Source organism: Chaetura pelagica, unplaced genomic scaffold, assembly GCF_000747805.2.
Source record: "Chaetura pelagica isolate M959 unplaced genomic scaffold, ChaPel_1.0 scaffold6, whole genome shotgun sequence".
NCBI lineage: Eukaryota > Metazoa > Chordata > Aves > Apodiformes > Apodidae > Chaetura > Chaetura pelagica.
In genome coordinates, this window is record NW_009953491.1 from 568,051 (window position 1) to 589,530 (window position 21,480).

The window sequence follows — 21,480 nt, forward strand, 5'->3', positions numbered from 1 at the left end:
AAAGAGTGAGGACTCAAAATGCCTTCTGATCTCCGTGTTGCTGGAAAAAGGACATCCTCCCCACCTTTGGTTGTAGGATTTTGTTGCATCAGAGTTATTGTCCTGAAAAATAGGTAAAATAATTATAACTTTATATAAACATTTGTACCAAAGCAAGTCTAATGTAAACTTCTGTATGATCTTTGAAGATACGGCATATTTGGATTTTTCCCAGTAGTTGATTTTATTAAATTGTGATAGATAAGAAATATCCAATGTAAAATTATTAAAGATATTATTTCAATTTACTGATAATTTATGACAATTCTTAAGTAGTCCTCCCAATGCAACAAGGTATTTTTAGAGCAGAGATCTTTTGTTTTACAGTGAAAACTTCAGGCTTGTCACTGGTATTTTTGTGGTTAGTCATGTTTGGTTTAAATATTGCTTCAACAATTTTACAGCTGTTTTGTACAGAAAACAAGTTAGCAGTCTGAAATAAAATTATTGTTGAAAACCCACAGCTATGTTTTTGGATAACTTAACATTTGGAGTTAATATGTTGGTAGTTCCACTGTTTGAGATGGACAGTGAAAGCCTTCATCATCATCATCATCTTTCCACAGGTGTACTCTTTTAAATAAGTTGCAGCTGATTAGCTACCAAAATTCACACTATTTTCAGTTGTTCTGTAGTACTTAAATCTCCACACTTAGCATTCTTAGGAGTTTCAGTGTTCTTGATTTTGATCATTGCAGTGAGGACATAAAAAACTTAAGAAGGATGAACTGTATTTCACTTTCACTGCAAGTTGTCTTGAAGGATGTATTGTAACTGTAGAGTGTATCAAATTAAATTCAGCTTATACTAACATCTTAAAAGATACATTTACTTTCAATTTCAAGTGCTTTGAATTAATGAATATTTTTATCCCCAACAGCATTACATTGCATTACAAGTCTTAAATTAATGACAGATCAGTTTCCAGTATTAAGCAATGACAAGAGAGCTAGACAATGCTCACTTTATTAATTCCAGACAAACGACATCTGTCCTTTGCTCTAGCATTACTTAGTGATGGAAGGCAGGGCTACACGATACCGCTATGTGAGTGTTCAGTGTGTATTGAATATGCACAAGTTTCTTGCCCTTTTATTACCTTTCAGCTTCCATGTTAATACTTTATGAGCTCATCAATCAGTTGCAATTGTCTTTGATTTCAATGAAAAATGAATGGTCTCTTGAGACATAGTTTCTCATTTTGTGTGACATGTTTTGTTTTGTGTCGTTATTTTTTTTCTGTGATCAGTGCTAATGCCTTTTAATAACTTGCTGAAAGATAGGTTTGTTATGTTTTGTAAACCATAATCAGACAATGTATGGTTTATTTTAATTTGTACAAACTTTAAATATTGGAGGAAGATGGTTGAGGACTAGCCTTCCATGTAGACAGTAACATCAATCCTGTTCACAGAACTATTGGCAAGATTGTATGACGTTCCAGCAGTGTAGTCCCACACTGTTTTTTCATGCATGTGTGTGATGGAATTCAATAACAAGAGGAGGGCAATATTCCATTTTTGCCAAGTGAAGGGAAAGCTGGCTGCATGTAAATTTTGCCCTCAGTCCTGAAAACATTGTTTACTATCTCTCTAAACATGGCATAACTATAATTTATGTTAATTACTATGTTACTGAATATTTTGAACCAGCAAGCATGTGAATATGTGAAAGCAAAAATTGTATGCAGATATACATCAGAGATGAAATTTCAAATATAGTTCTGTATTAATTGCCAGTGATGTGTAATTCTGTGAATACAGTTAGGAACTAGAGCATCCAAGTAGTTAAGGAATTTGAAACTTTTTAAAATGAATGACTGTTTTTTGTGCTTCTGTTGGGTATGTATTGAACTGTGTGCTGTGAGGCTCCATCGTATGGAGATCCATTTCTAGTAGAAATTTTTTCGTAGATTTTAATTCTGTCTCACCTGTCTTTGTATGCCTGCTTAGAACAAAATTCATCACTGTGTCAAAAGTAGCCTCTGCATTACTAATTTTCTTCTATGCTTTCCAGTCTCAGCTTTAATAAAAACCCAGGGCATCCGCAGCTCACTAATTCTGTTGCTGTTGCAATTAGAGAGCTCAAGTGGATTTGTTTTTTTTTAGCCATGTTTGGAAGAGCTTCCTTTTTTTTGAATGAATGGGGAAATAAGAAAAAGGGAAGGAACTGAAATGTAGGAGCAACTTTACTTGATTTATGTGTAAGAAGTAAATGAATGTCTGTTTTGGTTTGGTTTTGCGAGTGTACAAGGGAGGAGTTTCCATGCTGTAGGAGGAAGGGATGGGTGAAAAGAATCATCAGACTGTTGATAGATGATCAGAACAAAGAGTTAGAATGAAGAAGCTCACAAAGAGGGCAGGAGTGCAAACAGATACATTCATGACATGGGAATGGAGAGAGTAGTTGAAGCTGTTTGATTTCTTGTAGAAGTGGGATACTACTGTGTAGCCTTCTGGGCTGTGTAACCCCTACCAATTGGTATTTAAAAGTAGTATTGCATTTGAAACTGTACTGTCTCTGATGTCTTCTCATATTCAGATAGAAATAGGATCAATGAGCTTGATTATGCAAAATCCTGCAAAAGTTGAGGGTGCTCAGGACATTTTAGGATTATGTCAAAATTTACCAAAGCACAGTACAGTATTGCCAGTTGGTATTTGATCTGTTTTTAAACAAGTAAATTCCCTTTATTTTGAAGAAAGAAATGTCATGATTTTCTTTAGTCTTCTGAAGTGCATTCCTGTAGTAGCAGATAATGTTAATTCTACTTCTTGCAAAGGGAATCTGTAATGCTTGGTGTTTTCTGGCAGAAATTGTTTTTATTTTTTTTTAATAGAGGAAGTGAAGCAAGGGAGGAGGAAAAATGTGAAATTCATCCTCTGTTATCACAAGTTCAAATGAGATACACTGTATATAGGAAGCTGTCTAGAATATTGTCAGCATGTTGATGGATTGATAGTAGTTGCTTGGTAAGATAGCATGCTGTTACTTGATGAGTCTGGACAGTGGGAGCAATATTAATTAGGGGTCTGCATACTGTGTTCTTGGTTCAATCTCTTTGAATTACAGGTTGGCTAATGAGGCTGCTTAAATCTAATGGAGAGCTCAATTTAGTTGTCTATTACTTAGAGACACATAAGAAACAAGAAGTGTACCTTGATATCCCAGACTGATGTATTTGGCAACAGATAGATGTCAGACAGATGAGTTTATGTATTTTTAAAGCATTCAGATTTTAAAGCTTAAGAGTGTTCACTTATTTTCTTAATTTGAACTACTTGGACATATTTTTCTTAATTTTTAATAGTTTTCAAGTTAGTAATAAAAATTTGTGCTTTTAGAATGTGTTCAGTAGATACCTGACTTGCAAAACCTGGCAAGAATTGAACTTGCCTTCTTTGGGCTTTTTCTATTATTTCTTACAAATTATCCACCAGGACTCTGCCTGGATTGAATTAATCAATGAAAGGGTAATATATACTAGGTAGACTGCTAAACAATCTGTTGGATTCCTGCTACCTTTAAACGATTTTACTTCTTGAATGCTCTAGCAGAATTTGTAAACTTGAATGCATTTTTATGGTGGTGTGTTTTTAAAGAGTAAGTGTTTGCTGCCCTCAAGTGGTTAAAAAGATCATATACTGATTCCTTCACACTTGGCTCGGATTAATAGTTTATCACTAAAAAGTGAAGTTGTGTTACAGGTTGAAAGCAAAAAGGAGAAAGAAATGGAGCGGGAAGTTAATTTTCCAGTAAGGAAAAAGATTCATAGTCGTTATAGAGGTGGAGTCTGGAAAAGATAAAGTGAGAAGGAAATAACTTAAACTAGTCAACACTACAAAAAAGTATAGCAGTTTTCCTTGGTCCAACTTCACATGATTTTCAACATACAAGATGATGGGGAGCAGACAATATAATTCTACATTACACAGCTGAGATCTTGAAAGATTAGGGAAAAGTTGCCCAAGTATTTTATATTTTGCTGTGTATTGCTTTAAGTAAAAGGTCTAATCTGACATGCTAAGAATGACAGTAGACTAATGCTCTACACACTTTCAACTCCCTCTTGTTCTTTTCTAGTAGTGTAGTTACAGGAGTCTGATAAAAAAATCAACACTTAAAAAGAGCAGTAAGAAAGAAAGAAGGAATATAGAAATAGGGATAAGTGGAAAGTGGCTACTGAATATGTACAGTAATAACCAGAGGGTCTTCTGGGTGCATCTCTTTGGATTGTGCTTGCATTGTAGATGCTAATATTACTTGAAGCGAAAAGACAAGGAAGCTGAAGCTGAAAGGTTAGGGAAGTAAACAACTGCAGAATTGTTATGAACTCCAAGGCTGTGTAGCTTCAATTTGAGGAAAGGGTCTTGTTTAGCTTTTGCATTACTTCTTAAGTAGAGCATTCAACTGCAAGTCACTCATGGGGGGAGTAGTCTGTGTATGCATGCAGTTCAATTATTTTTACATAACCATTGGTGATAATCCTAAAATCCATTGTATAGCTTTTTTCTAGGCTTCAGTTGGCACTTAAATTGTACTGTTGTGGTGGGTTTTTTTTCATCTAGAGTAATTTTTAAGTCATTACAGGTAAGCATATATTTTTCACTTCAGGTTCTGGCAGTAGAATGTAGTAAGAATAGAATTTTGCAGTTTTCATTGTAGGAGTTTACATTGTAATTCAGACTAAAATACGTGAAAGGATGTGAGACCACTTTTGAAACCTAAGCAGGTGTCAGGCTACTTAGGTTTCAAAAGTATACTTCATGTTCTGAACACTCATGATGTTATGACACTTGGGTTGTAGGGTTAAAATTGTAGGTGGAGGGAGTCACTCTTGCTTAAACTCTCCCTGGGCAGAACAAAATTCCAGATGCATTCAGCTGAGAAAGAGTGCCATAGCTTAGTGATTAGAGCATGTGCCTGGGAGAGGGAGATTTAGAGGTCTGGATGCTGTTTAGTATAACTGAAGGTTACTTACTGTAAATCTTCTGACTTTGAGATCTTAGAATAATGAACTGTGGTATAATCGTGCCCTTCCTACAATAGCATTCTGTCTCAGTATGTCATTTTATGTGGTTGAAGTAATAGAAAGTGAGGCTGAAGTAAAAGTGGTGTCTGAATGGTGTAATATATACTTGACTTTGAAGTATGTATTACATTTCATTGTGCACTCACCAGTGCTCGAAGCTTAACAACTTGAAAGAGTCTTCATCACTACTGTCAATCAGAAAAGATAAAGGTTAAGTGGCATAGTAGATGTTAAATTTAATAAACTTTCTCTGAAGATATGAATTCAAACGTTTAAAATCAAAGGAAAGAATTTTGCCAACAGGAAACATATATATATTGCAGTGAAAGAAGGTTAAACTCTTTTGTACCTCTTGCTTGGAACCACAGAGGGTGAATATTCAAACACAAGTTTTAATTCAAAGTTGTCTTTGTACTATTTCAGACTGTAGTAGGCTTTTTGCCATACCTTATTTTTAAGCCCTTATGTTTCTAGGAATTGGAGAAACATGGCTTCTTTTTAATGCATAAATATAACTTTTACTGCTGTTTGATCTTCAGTCTAAATACTGAAGAGAAATTCTTATAATGCATAGATATTAACAAAATGAACAGAAAATAATTACAGATTTGGACCCTTTAATATCACTATTCTTTCTTGATGAGATCAGAATCTTATCTGATTGACATTCAGAAAACAAACTGAGTTGGATAAAAATCTTTCAAATGAGCCTTTCAGAAGCATGTGTTCTCTGGAAATAAGTGCAGCCACTTCAGCCCAGATAAATAAAGTGTTGTCCTCAGTTTTGAAAGAGGGGATCTAGATGATGCTGACTACTGAGGAGGTTCATGACAGAGATTAATTAAGCTTGTGAGTATCATTGAAATAATCTCTTAAGATCCACTAGTATTTTCTGATGCAAAGTTCAATGCTTCTCTGCTAGTTCATAGAATCAGAGAATGCCAGGTTGGAAAGGACCTCAAGGATCATGTGATCCAACCTTCTTTTCTCTCTTAAATTTGTACCTCATTGGAATGTTTAGTCCTCACAGTTTTTATCCTGATTTTCCATGATACTTTTGAGGTCTTACCTACCCTGTGCTACTATTGTTGTGTCCTAGAAAATAGTGTTCTGTTCATTCAGAATAATCTATTTTAATGTATTCTGCATCACCAGGCAATTAATTTTTTAATCTGATCACATCAGATGCAAATATTTACAAATCGTAATTCTTTTTAAATTGCTAACTAAATAGTTTGAAGGTGTAATATATTCAAAGACATAAATATGTCATTATTATGGCAACTCCTCTTCAGCTTGGAAAATGTTAGCACAGCTGTCATTTAAAACCTGAAAATTTGTGTTTGTTGTCCCACACAGAGTATCTTTTACTTGAATGCAGTGCAAAAAAATACATGCATTTATTGTAGGCTATACAGAGCTTGAAATTTGACTTACAAATTAAAGAACTTTCCTTCCTCTCAAAAAAAAAAAAAAAAAAATCCTGCTAAAATACTTGGTCTTTGCTAAACAGCATTAAGTTTTTAACTGTTCAAACCATTCACAAGAAAATTGACTAACATGAGTTGCCTTGAAGATTTCTTTGTTCTACCTACAAATCTTAGTTAAAATCTCTTCCCCTAAAAAATAAATACCAGACAACTGACAACTGTAATCCTGACTGTGACAGCAAAATTGTGAAAGCTAAACTGGCAAGAAACCCAAGAAGAATTATGATGAAATGCTTTCCTTTTATCTGTACTTTGGGGTACCATATATATTGAAGCTTTTTGTTAATGACTTCTATGTAAAAAGCAATTTCACTGGCCAGAGTACTGTTGTAGTGTTTATACTGTGTCAGCACTTTTGATTAAGCACTGTAAAGCCTTGTAAACCTCCCAAAATACTGGCTTAAACTGTCACATAAAATACTTGCTTAGAAATAAATCCTTGTTCTGTTTAAAGCATTGAAAAAATAATTCTGTGTATTGGCATTAGGAGGTGTAAAAAAAACCAAACCAAACAATCACTCTTTTGTGCCTCTTCTTTGGTAATAGGTTTATGTCCTTTGACTTTACATGAAAAGCTATTTTCTGGTGGTTTTGTGTTGGTTTTTTTTCCCTCCAGTTCTTATTAGAACTTTTGGTAAGAGAAACAGTTGAAATTACCAGCTGAGTGCATCGTCAGCCAGGCTGGTTAACACTTAGTGAGACACTGTCTTATGTGTGATACAATGAAGCAGTCATTTACATTTATAGTGAATTAATTAAGAAGCATACATGCTTGACTTTAAGCTTGTTCAGTAAGTGGGGGTTCTAGAATAATATTACACAATGCCAACTTCTGTTTTAGTTTTCATTATTTAATTCTCAGTTGTGAGACTTCTGCTCCACTTTACACTAATATTTTAAATTTGCAGGGGACAGAAATAATTAAAAAAACAGTGTTAAAGACCTCATTATGAAGTTTCTTTCATTGTCTCAGTTTTCTTCATAACGTTTTCAACTTGAGGCTACAATACTTGTAACGTTTCTGCTATTCAGAGTTCATGGGTGCTTGTCTACTACATAAGAGTACTTTTTCAATTGAAAATACAGTTCCAGATTCATTTTTTGTCTTGAAATAAATGTGGTTGGAAAGGTATTTAAGTTTCACTCGATATAGTCAGGTTGCAAAAATCTGGTTTCTGTTCAGTTTCCTGTTTGTGATATATGTCTGGGCCTGTGTACAGTAGGATAACTTATCATTTTGAGGCTTGGCCACCAACATTGCAGCAATGGATACTGGCTTCTTGTAGCAGGGCTGAAGAGTGGATTTTGAAATCTCCCCCTACTGTCAAATTACTTCCTGCCTCTCTTGCCCCCAGAAGTCAGATTTTATTTTAAAATCCATTTTGACACACCATTCTGCTGGGAAGCATTCCAAGAATGAAATACTTAAACAGTTTATTTGGCCTCCTTTAAAATCTTCTTGCTCTATATAGCTCAAAAGAGAGAGGGAAATCTTAATCTGTTTATCAGAGTGTATCTCTGAAATCCTGTAAGTTAATGTGTGCAGAGAAGGATTTTCCCAAAGAGATAAATATAATAACTGCAATTAGTTCTTGTTGTCTCTGCTGTAACTTAAAGGTGTTTAAAAGCCTCACAATGATCTTTTGTTTAAACTTCAAACATGAGTTTTGTCCGGGGAGTGACCAGGGGTGATACCTGTATTCCCTTACTCTTGAGAAACTCTATCCCTGTGAGAGAAGCTTTTGCTTTAAAGTTCTTTGGGAGTTTGGTAAAAAAATGTCTTGGATAGCCATTATGCAGATAAACAAGGGGTATGTAAAACAAGATGGAGTAGTTAATTTAAAACTATGTAAATTTCCACACTGAATTGCAGTATTTTTCAAAGATACAAGGAATAATTTACAATACCCACTTGTTCCTCTACTATTTTAGCAATACAGGCTACAGTACATCCTTTCCCCCTCCAATCTGGAATTTGAATAAGGGTTTTTTACTTCTGTGTTTTGTTGTGTCCAGGTTTTAATGTCAGTCATATGAGCCTTTTAGCACTGTTAAAAGCAGTATTGCTGACTAAACATTTGGACTCAGAGGTTTAAAAGACAAAAGATTCCATTTACCAGGTGCAGGATGTAGAATTTATTGAAGTATTTTTAAATTCAGATAGACCTAAACACACACAGTTGTAGGGAGAGGGGAAATAATATTGGATCTTAATTAAAAGATTATAAAATATTTTTGTTTGATTGAAGCAACCTTGTTGACTGGTGGACAGAATACTGTAAAATAAGCAACAAAGCAACAACACCCCTCAAAGAACCCCCCATTAAACCAAAAAAAACCCACCCCAAGCTCCTGTGTCTGCCAGATTTATTATGCAACATTAATTAGGCAAAAATTAGCAACTTGTGAATAGAGGTTATTTTGAGGATCAATTTGTTTTTCAAGAAAAATGGATGAATTAGAGCTCCTTTTCCTTATGAGTCACAATTACACTTTTCCCAAATGGTGAGGGATTACTGCCTTGCATCATAGGTTATTTGGGATGAGCTCACTTCATGTCTCTCAGCCAGTGTAAACATACCAGAACTCATACACTAGGGACCTAATTGCTGGGTGGCTGTTTGCAAAGCTTGAGCATTTGGTGTTATTTAAAATTACTACTTTGACAAGTTTTTGTCATTCACTATGTATAGTCCATAAAGTTTTCTTCCCACTCTGACTTCTCTAGTTATATCTGCCAGATACATAAAAGACTTGATCAGTGTGAGGGAAGAACCTCATTCCGCAAAGAAAATGTTCAGCATGTGAGCACCTTTTGAACTCTAAGGCTTGAGTTACAAGCCTTGGACTTGAGAGGAAGGGAAACAATTGTTATAGTGAGTCGGTATGAGAGATAAATTCCTTGAGATTATTGTAACTTGGTTTCAGTTTTGAATGGTTTTTAAGAGTATGTACATTTTCTTTCAGAAAACTGAGACGTGGGAGAGCGAGAAGGCTGAGGAGGACATGGAAGAGTACATTTGGGAAAACAGCCGCTCTCAGAAAAATGCCTTGGATACACTACTGCGAATGAAAGCCTCAGAGAATATCAGTAATGTAACTCAGGAAGAGCTTCTTGCATCTGAAGTGGTTAAGGATTACAGAAACTCTGTAATTGCACTGAAAAATGAAGGTGAAACAGAAAGTAACATGTCTCGGTATAAGGAATCTGTGAAGAAGCTACTAAATATACAGGCATGCCCATGAGAGCAGACTCTGCAGGTACAGCTGATTATTTTTGAAATATTAAATTACTGTGTTAATATTTCTACATGATATAGATGTATAATTATTAAGAACCATAACAATAAATATGAAACTTGATGATGAGTTAATTTCAATAGTAATCAGGTTTTTCTTTACAACTGGATGTTATTGTAACCATTATTTACCTGTCCATAATCTTATTTTTTAAATAAAGTATGTTTTGAGTCATATTGGTGATGAGCATTCTATTCTGTGCTTTCTTAGCTTGGGAGATCATGGTTCAGTCCTCTGCTTAATCATGTCCTGGTTTCTCACACAACTTCTTTTGCCTATAACAGCAACAGTGTCAAAACCAATGAAATTACTTTGGGTCCATGTTCCATTAATTGAGAGTCTCAAAGCTAGGAGCTCTAAACTTTCTAAATGCTTTTCAAATGTCACTCAGATTTTTCTCAATCTGTACTGTCTGTACAATAGTGTTGCTTAAGTAGTTTAACTTTTGGAGAGGTGTTGAAGCACACTGAACAGTGTGAGGTTCGCAGTTGTCATGAGGGCTAACAAATATCCTAGGTAAAAATACCTGTCTCTAAAATGGTGGAATGAAATAAGATAGAAAATGGGAATGTAGTGGGAAGGCGAACTAGTAGTTACTGACAGGATACCAAAGTACACGGGAAAGGAAGAATTCTGAGAGTTGCTGAAAGTGAGAGCTGGTGAGTAGTGAGGAGAGTATACAGCTTAAACAGGAGGGGACTCAGTCTTGGTTTCCTGAGGCCTGTTGAGTTCTCTTCAGTGTACCCAGGTTCTTCAAGTGAAAAAACATTTGTAGCACTCAGTTTACTGCTGTGAAGCACAGAGAAAAAAAAAATTATACGTATCTTTATCTTATATTTGTATTTGAAGGAAATGGATTTGAAAACACTGGAATCACAGGCAACTTTTATTGCCCTTTCACATTTCAGAAAAACAAACCAAAAAACTACCTTAAAAATATCTGCTAGAAAGGACATAACTGTTCTGGCTTTTATTGTACCTTCTTGGCTTACTAATATTTCAGTGGTGAGAGGAAGCCTTCATTTTCTCGAAGGGGCAGAGGGAGTTCTTGTTCATCAGACTGAAGGATTCTGTGTACCTATACAAGAACATGTGGCCCTGCCACCAACCACCTTGTTGAGAGGAAACAAGTGTAAGAATGAGGCCACTGAAAACTGAAGGAAACTGGTTTCTGCAGAATGTTCTATGTGGCTTGACTCACTGCTAGGATTTCTGATTGTTTTGTGTTTACATACAGCCACAGACTGTATGTATTCCTATTTCCAAAACATTGTCAGTTTTGGAAGGATTTTTCTTTGGTAGAGACTGTTTTCAAATGGCAGCAGAATGAGTTTAATGCAGCTTTTTAAAGAAACCTTTTATGTGAATTTGCCAGAGGCTGAAAATGCTTGGCCTGCAAGCCCAATTTTGCACTTATCAACTTGGTTATTTAGTGGTCCTTCCTTTTGTATTTGTAATAATGTGAAGTTTTGGCAGGAAGTTAATATGAGGAATGTTTTGGCTGTTACCAGGTTGTTCCTTTATTCAGGGATAAATGAGGGTCATGGTTTAAAATTCTCATTTGAGATAGTATGTCTGTGTAATTTCTACTCTTTTTTGAACAGCCATGAAACCAGAATTACTGAGGAAGTGACTGGATGATGGCTTTATTCCAAAGGTGGTTTGGTTCTAGTAGGTACATAAGAGAAATTTGTTTCCTTAATTAGCTTTGTCAGTGCTTGAAAAGGACTGGTGTACTCATAAGCATCTGTAAATTACTTTGCATGTCTTGTACCAGACTGTCATGAGGAATGCCCTTAAATGTTTTAAGAAACCCCAAACCTGAAAAGCTTGCTTTTCTCTTCCTCTGTGCAACAGAGGACAATTTAGTTTTCCTGTGCTCTTAGAGTCCTTAGAGAGTCCTCCTTTCTCCATGAAAGCTGTAATTTAAATAATAATTTGACTAATAATAATGGCTGGTAGAAACAACAGCACAGTAAGGCATATTGATTTTTTGTTTGGTTGTATTAGCATTTCATTAGCTTCACAGCTAATTCATGGAAAACCTAAAATGCACAGGTTTCTAGAGTTCTCTCTGAAGTGTTCAAGCCTGTCTTATATACATTCTGTAAGTGTTTCAAGAAATACATAAAAAGGTGGCTATAATCTGAATGCCAGGACACTCAAATATCTCTCTCAACAATACATAATACCTGCTGGCCAAGAACAGTGTTGGGATTAATTCACTGTGTTCCCTAACCACATCCAATGCCATCAGAAATCATCAAAGATAGAATTTTTTTCCAGTATTATCTGGCTTAATGGCTCTGTGGGTATAGAACCCTTGGCCAGCTGGCCTTAGACATCTGCAAGACTGACCTCCAACCTTGGTTTTCAATGTCAGCTTCACTTCCTCTCCTTGCAAAGAAAAATATGAGCAAAATTAAAAACCTTTATAATTCTGTAAGTGCTCAGTCAAGCTGCTAAGATCAAAGGCAGTATAAAATTAAGTTAATTCTTGTGATTTTTACTAAGGGTTTATGTGTTACAGTGTAGAACTCGTGTAATACAGTGGACTGGATCAAAGGTAGCCTGGATTGTACTTTGAGTTGTTTGTCATCTTGGGTGTTTCCCTATCTGCTTTTCTGCTCCTCCCCTGAAATATCTGTGTTTGAGAGTGGCAGTATTTCTCTGTGATTATGTAGACTTCCTAGAATGCTGGGATTTTAGTGCCAGTGGGAGTCATCACAGCCTTGATGATGTATAAAATAGCATGTGTTTTTATGGACTGAGCTACACATCCTACTTTCCTATATAATGTAATACTGTTGCACACCATCTCACTGGAAACCTCAAAACTGTGAAGAGGTAAAGGCTAATAGACTTGCAGGTTAAGCAACTCTACAGCATAAGTACATCCTCTACAATGGTCACTTAATAATGTATTGTGTATATGTAAGTGCATGACTCCAAGGCATGGATCCCTCTGTACATACCTGTGTGTATGAATATTCTTACTACATGGAAGTGCTCACGTTACTTTTAAACAGAAATGTAGGTAGATAACACAAGAAGCAGACTAGGTCCCCTGGTGGATAAATTTGAAAGGAACAAGGAGGTAAAAGCCACACATAATATCTAGAGGCATTGTCCCTCTCCACAGGTAATTCTACTAGTATTTACTGGCCAGGACAAACATGGAGCTAGTTTATGACAGCCCTGACCTCAGGCAACCCTGCCTGTCACAAGTGGAAACTTGATCAGGAAGGCTTCTATATGTGCTTCTTTGTGGTCACTCTTCTAACCTCTGACTAGCAGATGTCTCATTTAAAATCCAAATGTTTGCCCCCACAAATTGGAAAAGTCAGTTTCTTATGGCAAGGGAAAATATGCTGTCTCCCAGGGGGGAAAAAAAATTTGCACAAATTAATTTCTTGGCCATCTGGAGTAGCTGTGATGCATAGTTTCTCTGGTGCTATTGAGAAGCTAACCTTTCTTTTATCTCCCTTCTAAGCATTCCAAAGAAAGGTTGACATCTAATGCTTGGTCAAGCTGGAAAAGAACTTGCTTTGTCAGTATTCTGGCTACAATTTTGCATCTAGAAAGTATTGTAATCTCTGGCAAAAGATGTCTTTAGTAAACAGTGTGTTAAGAGTTATGAAGTGAAACGTTCAAAGTGTCGCTAAATACTTTCTTGAAATTGTTTGTCTATGTTCTGTTATACTTCTGTCAGACAAGGAGACCTGTACAGAGACACAATTCAGTCTTTGGCAAGGAGACTAGCTGTTAACAATACTTGTAACTTCACCAGGCTCTGAAGACCTGAATGTGACTGGCTGTGTGTGAAGAGTTCATAAATCCCTACAGCTAATCTCATAGTCTTGAGGGAACTAATTTACATACTCCTAACTGGAGTTTACACATTTTGTCCTGTTTTCATGCATAGCATTGCTACTACAAACACAAGTAAATTGCCTAAAGAGGGATGTGCTGTCTGGACAAACCATCTAAAAAAGATCCTACTGACCGTCTCTGTACATCAGCATTTCCAGTGCAAGTTGTGACAAAAGGATGTAAAGCACATCACAGTAATCTACAGGTTGAGAAACCAAGTTGCTCCTCTAACATATATGTGCCTTTGTTTCCTAATGAAATGAGTCAGACCTGAGACTTTTCCATTTTGGGGTCAGATTTATGAAGCTTACCTTAAGATGATGAGCACATGCAAAATACATTCTTTATTTACAATATCACTACTATCATCTTTTGATATAATACAGAGTATCTTGGTTCCTCTCTCCTAGTTCCTTTCCTTTTGCTGTTAAAAAAATGGAAGATAATACCTGTCAGCTTCCTCTAACTCAGAAGAGCTCTTGGGGTCTCATAATTCTTAGTTGAAATTTTTAGTGATAGTTAGGTTATGTACTAGATTCAGCCACATGATGAAAAGTGCAATTTGATGATAAAAGTCAGCTTGCTGAAATTTGAAGTACATCCTGTAAGTGGGGACATATCTATAGTTTGCATAACATATAAGCACAGAACTGCCCTTAAAATACATCATACCTAACTATTTTTTCTAGCTAAAAGATAAGGAATTGCTCTTGTATTATTTCGACTGATTAAAAAAATGTTATTCTTGTCCTGTGTCAGTCTGTCTTCTATTACATAACATTTAATATACAAGGTCAAGGGGGGGCCTTTCCTCTGAAACCAACCTCTTCAACTGTAATTAGGTATTCATGTGGCCTTACAACTGTAGTTTTTGAAATTTGCATGAATCTTACTAGTTTTAAAATAATTTTCTGCCACCTAGATATGTGATAATCAAGTTGGGGTTTTTGTTTTGTTTTTTGTTTCCTTTTATAACATTTACACTTTTCCAAGAAACAGAAGCCTCTTACAGCAAGTGAAGAAAGAGAGAAACTCTGAGACATCAACAAGCTTAAAAGGGAAAGAACAATCCTGGTTGCTGTTGACATTCAATCTAGAAATTAGTTGCAAAAAAATGGACAGTTTTTATGGAAAGAAATAGATCTGCGTTAAAGGATTTTTATAATTATTTTGTAATACTGTAAAGCTTCAGTCAGTTTTACTGATTGCTTTTTATTTTCTTTGGTGAGTTCAAAGTCAGGGGAAAGGATACATGCAGCTGTAGTGAATCTGCTTTCTTTAAGTTTGGAAACCATGTATAGTGTGTATTAGGCATTAGTCTGGGTCAGATTATGAATGACAAGGTGCTCAAGCACCTCTGAGCAAGCAGTGGGAGTTGAGTGTTCATTTTTCACCTAAGGAGGCAGGGGAATTGTGCTTCCTCTGTTGAGAATTAAATTACAACTGAAAGATTCTGAAACCATCAGTGAAAAAAAGCTGTCTTTGGTTTTGTAAAACGTAAAAAAAATAAGCTGGTATATACAATGAATTTCCAAAATAAGGATGGTTGCAGTATTTTACAGATTACCTTTGACAGTGGTATATTTTATGAATTGTCTTGACATTGTTCTTCTTACGGGCTTATACCGACCTCTCCTATTTCTGCAGCGCCCTGCTGTGAAAGCAACACTACAACAGCAAAGGAAGATGAGAGAAGAGCAAAGAACAACAGGAATCAACCAGACACCCAAAGCTGCAGGTTCCCAAGCAGATGCCTCATTATCTGAAGTATAATTCCTACCACTGTAGCCTTTGGTTTCATTTAAGTGTTGCTTACTGCTGTTCTGACGAGGAGGAGTGGGCATGTGGGATAATACCTCAGCAGACTTGGATATCAACGTTGAGTGTGCAGTCTTCTTGTCTGAGCTGGTGATTGACCTAGTGCTTACTGAAGCTCTGCTTGTCCTCTCAGCAAAATGATCATCCAGTGGAAAAGTTTCTGCCCTGGAATATGTAGTAACTTCAGTTTTTTGTGTCATCGGGCTTGTACTGGAGGTGTAAGTGTTTGATGTTAAGCTGTGGCTAGTGGTAGAAGATGGAGCTTGGAGCAAAAGAGAACTTGACGTGGCATTATGATGCTGGCATCTTTCCCACCCAGTGGCCTTTGTGCTGTTTTGCTTTTCATATTTATTCAGTGAGTTGTAAGTATTTGGCTCTCTGGATGTCAGTTTTTCAAAAATAAGAAGATCGGGATCCATCCCTATTAAATTACAAACAGTGTTAGTTCATGTGCTAAAAGCTCATCTGCACACCCACAAAAGGAGCACACAATGTTAGGTCAGGGATCCCAAATAATACCTATCAACACATTTTGGCCTGGGGAGCATCACTGCCTGGGGTTATGGGACACCTTATGGGCTGCAAGTGAAGGGCATTTTGTGATTGCCCAGGACTTGTTGCAGGATGGTTAGGGAAGGAACCAAAAGTAAGAAAAGGGAGCAATCTAGGCCAGTGGGGTATAGGGGAGTTCTGGCAGTGTGCGTGTGTGTGTGTGTGACAGCCTGCATTTGTCTGTCTGTCTGTCTATCTATCTATCTATTTATATTTTCACTAGTAGATCTCCATCCTGTGCAGCCAGAAAAAGCAGGATGAGGCTCTTGGTGCTGCCTGTGTTTGTGTGTCTCCTTTATGTGTTTGTCTGTTCCCTGGCTGGCTGGCTGTGTATACTGAGATACATATGGGTGCTCTTTGTGCATGTGCCTAATGGGAACTTTTTTTCAGCCTTGCTACTAGTTGGATGTGGGGACATGGAGCAGTGAGTAGCCTTGCCTCTTGGTGTCTCTGGTATGGTATGTTCCCCAAGCATAGTATTGATTAGGTACTCAAAGCATGAATCTGGAAAGCAGTGTGTATCTTCAAGGTCCCTTCTCAAATACTGCATGGAAGAAAGGTCCAGAAGTTCCCAGAAGTCAGTGCATTAACAAAAAATGAAAAAAATCTTATGCTTTTTTTGGCATTGAGTCGTACTTAAGATCTTTTAGCACAGCAGGTGACCTAATATAATTTTAACATTTCCTATAGATACTATGTTTTCAGCCATTATAAACAAAATGCTTAGTTACCTGTTGTGATGTTGTACAAAGTTACATTGATTCTAGCCTTTAGTATGCAACTTTCCAACGCTGGGCAAGACATGTGCAGGCAATTCATATTCTCATAAAGAGCTACATGGTAGAACACTGCTAGGTTGCAGGAAACTATAATGCAAAAAGAATAAAGTTGAGATAATTAGCATAATAAACATTGTCTTTTGCATGTAACTACATTATTTAGCATCAGATCATTAATACTGGGCAGCTCCATACTACCTTAAATCTGTAGTTCTCATTATTATGGAAACTAATTAAGCACCTAGTCAGCAAAGTAGAACCGCTTATAACTATATTGTTATTTTAAGAAGAAGGAATAGAATAGCCATCTGCATTCTAAATATTCCTCTGATAAAATAAAATCATAGGTTTTAGCTTGTTGCTTTCCTTCACATCTCAGCTGCAGGAGTGGACCATTTCTGAACATACAGTTATCAAGGAATACAATTTCGAGATGCTTGTGCTTGTGTAATATATCTGTCTATTTAAAACTGGACTGCAACCAGTCATTTTACCCAGACTGTTAGAAAAACATCCTGACCTACAGTAAGTGACATCCTACCCTGCTGCCAGTTCCCAATTGTTTTCCTTGTTTGCCTTTGGGCTATTGTATTTCTGTGAATAGAGTAGCTTAGGCAATTCTTTATTAATGTTTGGAGCTTCAGTTCTATGTTCCCACATCAGAAATAAAGGCAAAAGTAAAAATGAAAAAATGCCTGAACCTCTTGTCATTGAAACCCAATTTTCAGAAGTATATAGATGCCCAAATCCTAATGGTTTAACAGATTGAAAATATATGCAATCAATTTAGATAGGAAATATACTTATGGCTAGAGTAAAACGATGCAAGTAGGAAAGCATCTTCTGTCAGGGTCTCAAAGGACATCAAAATCTCAAGTCAAAATCTCAATTCAAAAGTTAATTTTATTTTATATCAATGTGCTTGGAGCAGGATTAATCCTTTGTTTCACTTGTATGAAGTTTTGGGAGGTTTATTTTATTTTACCTGCCTTGAATGTAACCTATACACCTGAATTAATAACCTGAATGGCTACCTTCAATTTAAAAAGGTATTGGCAGGGCAAGGGACACATTCAATAGTGGAAGATACTGTAAATTATTAAAACAGCTAAGGAGAGCTTTACTGATTCTGACTCTCAAGCTTTGCACTTCAGAAAATTGTAGCACAGCTTCTGACTCTAAATTGGACAATCTGTGTTTGAGATGAGCTTTTAAGATCTGTATTTGTTAATGTTACTTCCTAGAACATGTGAATCAATAGTGCTGAAGAGTTGCTGCAGGCAAACAATTCTAAAACAGTTCCATTGGTTTTATTTGTTTTTTAAATATTGTAAAAGCATTTTAGTAACAATAGATTTATGTAACATGCTTATGAAAAACTTTCTTTTACATAAATTGTTAGGAAACTACCTAACTTTATAAATGTATTCTATGTAATAAGGTATATATTAAAAACATTTTTCTCACATTTCTAAGTAATGAAAATAATTTGTAATACTTGTGCAGTGAAGAACAGAAAAAGTCATGCAACTCTTTCCAGTTTATGTGTAACTAGAAATAAAAAAAAGATACCTAACCCATCTACAAATAAGAAAAGGAAGAAAATACACGAAACCTGTGCTTACTATATTTTATGTATTATTCGGGGTTTTTTTCATCTAGTAGCCTCAATACTGCATTATAGATTTAGCCCAGTAAATGGATGCCTTGAAAATGTCTTTTTTTTTCTATCATAATGAACTTACTTGCCCTAAGAGAGAAGCATGCTTTTAAAAAATACATATACTATTGATTCGATAAAAATTGGCAATGCAAATGCACTCTGTCTTTTGGAACAATACCAATTCAACAGCTCTATGGAAGAATAAATCATGGCAGAAGTGCTGTTACAGAATTTATATTGTCTTATGGTTTTGGTTGTCTGCTGAAATTTAGGTAATTGTTATTTCCTTAGAATATTTAATAAAGAAATAGACTCTCAATAGGAATGCTGCTGGTAGTTGTATTAGTTATCTCAGTGCCAGGTTGTCATGGTTAGCTTTTTGCTCATAATTCAAAGCTTCCTTAAATTTTGTATTGACTGCTTTTAATAACTGGTAGCTCCCTTTAATCCTCCATATCCAAAAATATTTCGAGTTTTGCAGTAAAATTTAGGCACCACAGATACACACTCCATGTACACTCCTAAATACACTTTTGTGTAGTGTACCAATGCAGTGTGATACAGAGAAAGTGTAGTCTTGGGCTTAAGACAAGCAGTGTTTTTTCTTATTTTTATTCTGAGTCCAAGTTTACAAGCCTGGGGAAAGGTGCTGCCAGCTGAGTAACTGCAATTATTTATTACTATAACTTCATTGCACATATTAACATTACATCTGCATTGTACCAGAAACATGGTGTAAACACAGCACAAGAGAGTGCTTTCTCTGACAAAATGAGTATTCTTGTATCTCAAAGGCCAAATTATGTGTTCTCTCCTCTTTCCCCCTCACTATATCCTGCTCTAGTACCATACTCCATGAAGAAGAGAGCTGTTGGAATCAGTCTCACTGACTTTTCTCTACAGGAGTAGACGGTGATTAATACCAAACAGTTACTGTTTTAATGTCAGCATTGCCCACAAACTTTCTGACAGATATCTAAAATTTCAAAGCAGACCCTAAGATTTTAATGTGTTTCTAGTACGGTCTTCTGAAAAAAAAAAAATTAATATATTCTCAAGTTCCTTTCTATGGGACTGAAGATGGGGAACAACGTGCCTCTGCTTTCCTGCCTCAAAAAATATATGTATTCCAATTTTTTGCATTATTTCTTCTTCAAATAAAGGAATATTTATATAAAAATTACCCAAAATATTTTTTCCTCATATATCGTGATGCAAAGTAGAATGTGTGCTACAATCTCAATAATAAACACTCACCATTCCTCAGAAGACAGCAGGTTCTGCTGCACTGCTGGGGTGAGACTTCTGCATAGACCTTCAGCACCTGGGCTCCCCTCTTCTGTGATTCCTGCAGGTCAATCAGAAGACCTGGGAAGCGCCGGATCCAGCAGTTTTTGTAAAAGGTGGTGGGTGAGCAGAGAGAATCTGACTCCACAGATAAACCCAGGACCAGCAGCACTTGTGCTACTGCCACCAGCAGAACCATCTCTTCAATGTAATGGGCTTAGTCAGGGCACCTTCTCCTCCACGGATGCAGTGAAGTTTGGACCCACATTTCAAGAGAAAATCTCTTGGGTAAGAAGGATAGTGCCAATTCTACCAGGGGATGTTTTTTCCAAACAATTCCCATGATGGGGTTTGGGCCGCTGCTGGAAGGAAGCAGCCATTACATGAGCTACATATGATTATAATAGTTATTGTTATTCTCTAACTTAATAATTTTGAGACAGTTTTTGAGGACAGCAGGCACAGGTTGCTTTCAGTCATTTAGAGAACTTGTTTCCATGGTCCCAAGTTTGTTTCCTGTCGTAAGACCAAACTAGGCAGACAGCCTTAACATGTCATGAATAATGGTAAGCTCAGCATATTGTTTCACCTCAGCTCTGAAAGAATGTGGTACAGTCACTTGAAAGCAGATAGGTCTGCCTCTTTGTTCAGGCACATTATTACATTAAACACAGAAGAAACAGTTCAGGCTAGTTTTTAATGCTTTTTGAATTGTCTAGTGGCTACAAATATAGTTTCCTTCTTGACTAACAAACTGAATTATCTGTCTGCCAGCCAGAAGTGGAAATTTGTTCCTCTTACATATTCTGTTTGTCTTGCAGGAATAATACAACTTTATTTGCAAAGACCTAGGAATAGGTGAATATGACTGGAGAAGGCTGTGACCTACATTCAGCTCTGGACTAGGTATGTAATCAAAGTCCTGACCCTAATCTTCCATCACTTTATGAATATTGAACAGTCTGTGTAGGTTCTTCTGCATACGTTTAACCATAGAAAAGGCCTGTGAAAGTGCAAGAAAGAAAATACAGTTGGCACATAGGGTGGCTATTTTTCAAGCACCTGGTCTGAAACATGAAACTCCCAAGTGTTTTGTTGCTTTAAAGTAGCCAGTTTAATCCACAGCTCCCACTTCCATGTGCCTTTCCTACAGAAAGGCTTTAAAATATTGCAATACATGAGCTCATTTAAACTCAATGGCCTACACAGTGAGGTTGAATTAGGTAGAAATACAGTTGTCTGCAATAAAAATATATGTTCAATATATAAAAATATATTTTAGACTGCATTTTTTTCCTTCAAGGCTAGAATCAAGGAATTTCCCCAGTCCTGCATGTAGTGCAGATCAGTGACATAGGAAGGAGGGAAGCCTCAAACTTATTTTAATTCTTTAGCCAACTGGTGTTTTTTTGCAAAATAATGCCCTCAGTTTTAGACATGTATACAAATTTGTTCCTCACAGAGCTCCTTAGAAGGTAAAGAGAACTGAGAGCAGGTTAACTCCTGTTGATCCAATAGCAAGATCGAAGTATGTATTTATTCAGTAGCACTCCTGGCTATGATAAGGAAGATTCCAAAGAAATGTCTGTTTTCATGTAGGTGGCATGTCTCTTGCGGGGAACACATGAATGAAATTGTAAGAAAGAG

The 21,480-nt window shown here is 36.3% G+C and overlaps 2 protein-coding genes across 2 annotated transcripts in view; one reads left to right on the top strand and one right to left on the bottom strand.

The window, feature by feature from the left end:
* The window catches only part of MRPS35 (mitochondrial ribosomal protein S35), a 20,944-nt gene extending 11,020 nt beyond the window's left edge, over positions 1-9,924 (top strand). The window contains exon 8 of the mRNA XM_009999051.1: positions 9,529-9,924. Coding sequence (XP_009997353.1) covers positions 9,529-9,807 — 279 coding nt within the window. The 3' untranslated portion in view covers positions 9,808-9,924. The remainder of the gene's footprint in view (positions 1-9,528) is intronic.
* A 5,366-nt stretch (positions 9,925-15,290) lies between these two features.
* Positions 15,291-20,101, bottom strand: MANSC4 (MANSC domain containing 4). The gene is given in 3 exon segments (XM_009999045.1): positions 15,291-15,973; positions 16,836-16,970; positions 19,804-20,101. Coding segments are annotated over 3 exon segments (1,116 nt in total).
* Positions 20,102-21,480: the final 1,379 nt, after the last annotated feature.